This window comes from Formica exsecta, unplaced genomic scaffold (assembly GCF_003651465.1).
Source record: "Formica exsecta isolate Colony F162 unplaced genomic scaffold, ASM365146v1 scaffold38, whole genome shotgun sequence".
In the NCBI taxonomy this organism is placed as follows: Eukaryota; Metazoa; Arthropoda; class Insecta; order Hymenoptera; family Formicidae; genus Formica; species Formica exsecta.
This window is the reverse complement of record NW_021851042.1, coordinates 1,224,660-1,233,209: the sequence shown is the minus strand read 5'-3', so window position 1 is coordinate 1,233,209 and position 8,550 is coordinate 1,224,660. Positions and strand designations below refer to the sequence as shown.

Sequence of the window (8,550 nt, the reverse complement as noted above, 5' to 3'; positions counted from 1 at the left end):
ATTGTTTTTTTTTTTTTTTTCAGCGACTTCGGACATCAAGAGGGCTGAAAGCATGAAAGTGGATACCAAGAAACCAAAACGGACCCCGAGCTTCACGACTAGACGAAGAACGCAAAGTTTCAGAAAACTACAACGAATGGAGAATATGGATGCATTGCGACCGGTCGAAATTCAAGGTTTTCTCGAACGAAAGCACGAGCTTCAAAGCGCCGGTAAAAAGGCAGCCGTTCGATCGTGGAAGCAATATTACACCGGTACTTGATCATTTATAAAATTAAATAGACGTAAAGCTTTTACATTCGTAAACATATTTTTATTTCTCGGCTATTGCAGTACTATGCGGGCAACTGCTGTGCTTCTTCAAGGACGTGGAGGATTTCTCATTGAGCAAAGCGGCTACTGCCCCGATAACGATTTTCAATGCCATGTGTGAGAAAGCGGACGATTACACCAAGAAGAAGAACGTGTTCCGGTTAAAGTGTACGGACGGCTCAGAATTTTTGTTTTTAGCACCGAGTCAACAGGAGATGGAAGATTGGGTCAACAAAATTTCGTTTCACGCGAAACTGCCCCCAAGTCTGCAGCTCTTAAGCTACGACGAGTCTCAGAAGGTGTGCAATAAATAAATTAATTTACCATTTTTATATATGAATTTTTGGAATATTATTATTTTAATTCCTTTTTTATCATTTTTTATTATCTCAATTTTTTTATTTTTATTTTATTGTTTTATAAAACTATAATATGATCCATATATTCTCTATCCCTTAAATCCAAATGCAGCAAGAAGGTTTGGAGAGGCTGCAGAGTTCGGGGCTAGATCACATGGACGATAACGTGTCGACCGGAAGTAGCCGCGTTTCCACACCGGAGATGGAGCGCAAGAACTCTGTGATTAGACGTGATCCCACGTCGCCGAATCAACACTCGCCAAGCACTGTGCAAGTAGAGTTCCTGCAGACACATCGGCAGAATCAGCAGCGGCGCAACGACGCGCAGAATGTCGATGCATTCCTCGCATCGCAGAGATCCGAGATACCGCAAACTCAAACCGAGTTTCTGCAGATGCACAGGCAACAGCAGCTGCTCGCGCAACAGCAGCAGCAACTGATGCAACAGGAGCAGTTGGCGGCTCAGTGGGATCAATATCAACACAATTCCGCGATGCTGGAAACCGATAAACCACCCATACCGCCGCGAGGCGCTCCTCCACCTATTCCTATGAGAACACCGAGTTCGGAAAATATGATGCAATATAGACGTAATGGTACGCTCGCTGATTTAAAAATATCTCGAAATATATATAGCGAGTCTCAATTTTTAGATACAATTAAAATCGATTTTTTTAAAGATAAAATTTACTTTTTGCACATATTACTTTTTTTTTTGTCTTTTTGTCTTTAATATTCTCTTTACATGTATTATAATCTATCTCTCATTCTAATCCTGTAATCTCTTACACATCAATATTTAAAAAAAAATGTCTCCGTATAGATGTGGAACACCATTTGCAACAAGGAAGGCCCGTTTATCAACAACGCAGTGCAACGTTAAATCATAATGGATCTGGCCAGTACCCATCGAACGAGCCACCGACATGGCATAGACAAAGTAGCGTGGATCTTCCGCCGCAACATCAAGGTACGTTATTGTGTATAGTAATTTGAAAGATTCAAGAGGTTTAGGAAGATTCTACTCGATATTCATGGACACATGAACATTCATCATCATTTTATAGAATTAGCACCTCCATTGCCATTGAGTGCCCCTCCGCCGACTAGAATGACTCAGTGGAACATTCCTCAGCATCTTGGTCAGTCATTACGAAACACTCACATTCGGTGATCTGCAGAAAGATCGATAATGTGAAAAAGTCGCATGCAACCATTCTATATTGACACTTTTGTTTTCGTCACTCATCTGTATTTTATGAAAATTTTTTTTTTATTTACCGAAGTGCTTGGCCAGGAATGTAAAATGCTAAAGCAATGTGAAAATTATCAATTACATATTTATAAACATATATTTTTAACCAGAACACATAGACATCTGTATCTTTTAAAATATTAACAGATTTTTGCTAATTGTTTATAAGCACTTTGAAAATTATATTTTAATATTCTGGTACCTGCACTTTAATTTTCTAACTCTACAATTCACATGATCAGCAATAACAATTGTAAATAGCTATTTAGTGTATAATAACAATATAGCTGAATTTTGCAAATGTTGCATTAATTTGTTATGCCAATTTAACATAATAAAAAATTTCTTAATTCTGTTCTTCTTTTGTTACAGCATACGGGAATGTACCAGTAAATATCAGACAAGTAAGCTTTTTTAAAACATATTAATTGAACTAAATTAAATACTTGGAATTTAGTGAACAATTTAAAGCAATTTATATTTATTTTATGAAATGAACCCACACACACACACACATACATAATTACTATTATAAAATTTCTTAAATTTTTCCAAGATAGATGCTTTATAAGAAAATATTGCATATGCTTTTTTATTATATTATATTTAAATTAGATTATATAAGATTGCTGCATAACAAGCGATTATAATGATTTCTTATACGTCATGATAAATTTATCGCTCTCTTTCGTTTATAAGTCCGAGTAATAGATTCACATTTTTAGGGTATGCAGCAACAAAATAATACTTTCACCGGTAGACCAACATCGTTGCCGCCTTATGTCGCTCCGCCGGCGGCTCCGCAAACGTCTCCTACGAACATCACAGTGGTGGATGGCAGAAGAACGTCAGAGAGCGGATCAGAAAGCGAGCAAAGTTCAGGCGGCAATCGCAAAGATCGCGATTACAAGCGAAGTTCTGTGTTGAGCAATTTATTCGGAAGACGCAAAAAACCTTCTCAATCGTAACGCTAATTCCAAGAGCTTTTACGAAGCGCTTTCATAACTATGGTCTTTATAGTCGTTGCATACGAATCTTACTTAAATGTGATGCAAAAAATGCGATCTTCCTCGTATAAAACAAACGACGAAGTTTCTTAAGCATATCATTGGGGTTCTTAATATCATGGCATATATTTTTGCTGCGCAGTACATCGATAGTATAACTTATTTCTTGTAAATTTTATAGCAATATTATTTGTACGCTTATCATGATAATTTTAATTCTATGTGCTCCAATAATTCCGGACTTGAATCAATATACAAGAAATTCTCAAATATTTGCAATCATAATCATAATCGATGATTAATTAAAAAATAAATTTTTAATTATGAATTTACAATTTGAAAAAAATTAGAAATTAAACTTCATATTTTTCATAAAATTTATGTTTGAAAGTATTATTCAAATCCTTAGACAATGTTACGAATTATTCGAAAATGTTTGATTCGATGTTGTTATGAATAATTTTTTTACTGTATATATAAAAAAAATGTTTATCAAAATATTCATAAAAATTAAAACTGTGTTATCAACTGTCATGATCCCAAGGATTAGTTGGCACATACTGTCAACTATTAATTTTGAAATAATTTTCTTATATATCCTATTAATTAATATGAGAAAAAAAGTATTTTTTCTCTCATATTAATGAACAAACTATATTTTTATATGTTAAAAGTAATATAACGCGAGAAAATATACAAATATATAGTTACTCTATGTCTTTATATATATATACTCTAATAAACTTATATATATTAATAGAGAGAGAGAGAGAATAAAGAGTTCACAATATGTGCAAGTAACATCTTTAAAGATTATGACAGTTGAAAATTTTCAGTTATATTGAAAAAAACAAATACATTCAGTGTAATATCATATAAACATATCAATTGTATTGACTTTTTTATGTTTAACTTTAATTTTGAGTCTATTAATGATGAATTTTTCGAATTACCGCTGTAGCAGTAATATGATAAAATTATTAAACTGAAGGCCTTTAAGAATATCACAACAAACAATGACATTTTATAAAATATAAAAAATTGCTATTCTATGAAAACAGATGATTACAGATTACCGAGTTTATTTGAGATGTACCTGACTTTAAGAACAAAGTGTAAGATATCTTCTGTTTTTGGAGAGAGAAAAAGAGAGGGAGATTATACCTTTCCTTTTTTTTTTTAAGTTAAAAAATAACAGCACAGATGATAAAATGCCAGAAGAGCGGAATGTTTAAGTTGTAGATGTCATAATATATATTGCAAATACTATATATTTGTAGACCCATGTGTGGGACCAATGATCTTAATGTATTAAATATTAAATGACAGAGAGATATGTCAACATATTTTTTGATGTGAAGAAGATGAAATATTATTATATATTCTCGAGCGTTATACCATTTTTACGATAATGGTGATGTTATGAAATGTAAAGTGTATTTAATACAATATAAAAATTGTATACTATGCAGGCGTATCGTCGGCCTGTATGTAATTATAGAGAGAAAGAAGGTCAAAATATAATATCAATGAACAAAAAATAAAATGCGCGTATTTATATTTATAAAATCCGAAGTAAAAATCTAAAGATAAAAAAAAAGATTACTTAAGGGTCGGCAGGAGTGATGGCCAAACTCCGAATTTAGAGACACTATAATCAGAGACTGGCCACAACTCATGTTCGCCACGTTTTGGTGTCCTTTTCTACGTGCACCTTTACCCCCACTCCTTAAATAAAGGCAAACGCTCGGTCTAGATATACTATGTCTATGGTAGTATGTCATCGCAGCCATCTTGAGCATCCACTTTTTTCGATGTTTTTCAGGGCCGTGTACAGCCACCTGTTGCCTTACTTATTCCAGTCTGCACTTATTTTGCGCACGATCATCGATTCTAAAATTTTTAATCTTCACTCTTCAATACGTGGTCTGATACGCGCGCTTCTTGGGAGAGAACTGACCAACTGACAAAAGAATTAATTAAGGCTGCGGTCGAGAAGACGCTAGAAATGCTTCGAAGCGTTTGATCGACCAATCAGGACACAAAGAGTAAAGATTTCTTTATTCTGATTGGTTAATGCAATGGTTCGAAGCATCTCTAGCGTCTTCTCGACCGCAGCCTTAATTAATTCTTTTGTCAGTTGGTCAGTTCTCTCCCAAGAAGCGCGCGTATCAGACCACGTATTGAAGAGTGAAGATTAAAAATTGGAATTTGACTAAAAAATCAGAACAAAAGGAGCTAAAGGTTCTTTTTTCTGGTTTGGTTAAATTTCAATCTTATTCAATGCATAATCTGTGATACGGATGGACTTGAGAGGAAATATCGATATGGAATTATCTGAGAAAATATCTATTACAAAAATCATTTTGTGCCAAAAATAACCGTAATTAGATTGAAGGTATTTATTTATTTAAAAAAATGTTTTTGTCATAGACGTACAAAATATATAGACGGAGTGTATTATATGTCATTCTGGGCAATTTTACCCCTCTTACTCTCCTTTCATCGCATAATAGGCTTCGTATATGTATTTTATACGATGTCTCTACGGTTTTTATAATAACGGAAATATTCAGAATACTTGATAAGATTATTTAAGCGATAAAATATAATATACAAGAAGCTCGATCCCAATGAAATATTCAACATTAAGGCCGGTATTCATAGTCAGTTCTTATTTCAAGACCGTCTTAAGTAATGTCTTAAGATGCTAATACGGCTCTGTGATTGGTTTAGGACATCTTAAGATTGTGCTTAAGACGGTCTTAAATATAAGAACTGACTATGAATACCGGCCTTAGGCTAAAAAAATATTATTAATAAGTTTTAATTGTAAGATCACACACACACATGGTGCATTGCCAGGCCTTTGAGGTACTTCCAGTATCTCTGTCATGCTGCAATTCGTCCCCGAGCGGCCATCTTGAGCGTCCACTTATATATAGGCACTTCCGTCCGCTTGCTAGCACCAAATGCTCTCTCTTGTGATTCTTTACTCATTGATGTAAACATATCGCATCTCTTCTTGATACGTCAATGTTATTCACTTGATTATAAACACATTACGAGATGTCTGATGGTAAATAGCATGTTTTTAACAATAGTTTATGATTATAATATTTACTGCTATAAGAAATAATGAATAACAATTTGAGCAATAAATGCAATTATAAAATTTTGGTAATGCACACACACATAAACAGTTTTTATTTAATATAAATATATAATCAACTTAGAGATTTTGATAATTAAAAGATATATATTGTACAAGAGTAATATATATAATTTACAATATAAATTTGAATTTGCAGAAGAAGTAATACGCCGGAGATTACTTATAGACGGCGATGGGACGGGAGATGATCGTAGGATCAATATGTTGTTAAAATCGTTCATAAAGTGGATTAATAGTTCTGACGTGGATAATACGTTACATGAAAGAATGCTATCACAGTTGGCGCAGTGTGAATTTGCACAGAAAAAATCCAGGCTAGTCTCAAATATGAGTCGAGAAGAGTTAGACAGCTATGAACAGCTGTCCAAAGAAATTGAAATACAAATAGAAGAAGCCAAAGAAGATATAGAAAAGACTAAGATAGAATTGCAAGATGCCAAACGTGTAAGAAAGAATAGAATAGAATATGATGTATTAGCAAAAGTCATCAATGAACAGCCAGATCGTTTGGAAACAGACATCAAACTTGCCACATTACAACAAGAGTTAGCTACTTTAAAGGTTTGATAACATGTTCATATATATATATCTTGCTACCTACACTAGGAATCTCTTCTGCTATCATTCCCTTAGGATGTGGTATCCCACCCCAATTTTGCAATCTACGGCGACTCAATTGCGTCCATTTTGGTAGTGGTACGCTATTTATGTATTTTATAATTTGCCTTTCTTCCTCTTCGGTGATAAAGTTTGGTATGTAACACGCAGTTTACACAATATATATATATATATATATATATATATATATATATATATATATATATATATGTATAAGCAGATTCTCTTTTAATTAAAATACAACTTGTGAGTAAAGAATATATTGGTTAATAAAAGAGTAAACCTGTGAAACTACTGCATTGGACAATAAAGAACATTGTTCCTCAGTCATTTTCACAATCTTTCTAAATTGTACCAGTACGCCGTGCCAATTCTACGAAAGACAATTTCAGGAATCGATAAATGTCGATGAACGATAATGTAAACAACTGTGAACTATAAACAGCTGAGGAACCGCGTGTGTGCATACAGTACGTGCGCGTGCGTACACGAGAAAATTGATGGAACTGACAGCTAGCAGAAGCTTCCTCAGTCGTACGCAGTCGTAAATGTCAAACGTTTGTTTTCTTCCGCGGGTCACATGGCAATGGCAAATTACCAATTTCGTTACACGGATATCGGAACATCGTAATAAATTTTGCTCATGGCAATATATTGTGAAGACTACGTTTAACGAGCGTGAATTTTAATCGTAAAAATTAGAATCTTACTGCGTGACACTACAAGTTATCAGAATACACGTTTGCCGTTGTTTAGGCGCAGTATGTTGATCAATAGTGTATTATTTGCATAAAATCAATTAATGACCTAAACTGATACATTTCGCGGTATGAGTTTTTACGAGAAAAATACCTGTTAAATCTGTGCTAAAATAGCCTGAATAATAAGTGGAGTAAAAGCAGAGTATAGACAGATATTAATAAAATAAAATGTTTCAATTACATTTTGTAAAATACACGGAAGTTATTTATAATTAAGTTATTTACAATTAAGTTGTAATATTTCGCAGAACTTTCTCTACAATAATTATATTTTTAAACTAAATAAGAGATATGTACTGGTTGTGAGTGATTCATATGAGAACTAAATGGCTGATAAAAATATCAAAGTAATTCATCAGGTACAATTAATGATATAATTATATGCGACAGAACTAATATTACATTTAGACTAATATGCTCTTTTTCAAGCAAACTTCATATTTAAAAAAATTGCTTTCTTTACAGTTTCTTTTGGATCATAATTTTGAAAGCACTGCTGAAGCTTTAATTCAAGAAGTTTCAAAAATGGGCTTTCAAAATTCGGCATGCAAATTAGAATCTACTGCAGATCCATATGCTCAATTAATATTATGTTACAATATCGGAGATTATTCAACCTTTTTCCAGGTAAAAAGTTATCTGTGTAACAGGATTAAATGTTTGCAATTAAATTATATATAAGATTGAATCAAATAAAATAGCTATGGTAGTATTTCATTCTTTTCAGTTATGGAATGATTTGTTTTCTAACAGCACTAAACAGTGCAAAGAATACAAAAAGTTAACATTTTATTTACATGTGCATTTTGCTATATTACCTAAACGTAAATTATACGTTGATCAATATAAAGAACATGGTAAGAAAGATAAATTGTTAATAATTATGCAATATATATATATAATTCAAATACTTTATATAACATTTTCAATTTTTGTTATAAATTAGAATTGACATCAGAAATAAATACACCAAAATTGTCTTCAGTAAAAGAAAATTCTGTTTTGAAAAGCTGCAAAGAGGTAACTTATATTTTTTGAATTATCTAAAAAATATTATATTTTC

The 8,550-nt window shown here is 32.8% G+C and overlaps 2 protein-coding genes across 5 annotated transcripts in view; both read left to right on the top strand.

Moving 5' to 3' along the window:
* Positions 1 to 4,479, top strand: part of LOC115239472 (spectrin beta chain, non-erythrocytic 5) — a 73,341-nt gene extending 68,862 nt beyond the window's left edge. For 2 of the 4 annotated variants that reach the window (XM_029814016.1, XM_029814014.1), the window contains 4 exons: positions 1,495 to 1,641; positions 1,739 to 1,813; positions 2,299 to 2,330; positions 2,652 to 4,479. In XM_029814016.1, coding sequence (XP_029669876.1) covers positions 1,495 to 1,641; positions 1,739 to 1,813; positions 2,299 to 2,330; positions 2,652 to 2,894 — 497 coding nt within the window. In that variant the 3' untranslated portion in view covers positions 2,895 to 4,479. The remainder of the gene's footprint in view (positions 1 to 1,494; positions 1,642 to 1,738; positions 1,814 to 2,298; positions 2,331 to 2,651) is intronic. The other 2 variants (XM_029814013.1, XM_029814015.1) reach the window with 2 other exon arrangements.
* A 1,373-nt stretch (positions 4,480 to 5,852) lies between these two features.
* Positions 5,853 to 8,550, top strand: part of LOC115239350 — a 7,791-nt gene continuing 5,093 nt past the window's right edge. Inside the window, exons 1-6 of the mRNA XM_029813822.1 lie at positions 5,853 to 6,012; positions 6,245 to 6,672; positions 7,814 to 7,846; positions 7,953 to 8,114; positions 8,215 to 8,344; positions 8,434 to 8,507. Coding sequence (XP_029669682.1) covers positions 6,003 to 6,012; positions 6,245 to 6,672; positions 7,814 to 7,846; positions 7,953 to 8,114; positions 8,215 to 8,344; positions 8,434 to 8,507 — 837 coding nt within the window. The 5' untranslated portion in view covers positions 5,853 to 6,002. The remainder of the gene's footprint in view (positions 6,013 to 6,244; positions 6,673 to 7,813; positions 7,847 to 7,952; positions 8,115 to 8,214; positions 8,345 to 8,433; positions 8,508 to 8,550) is intronic.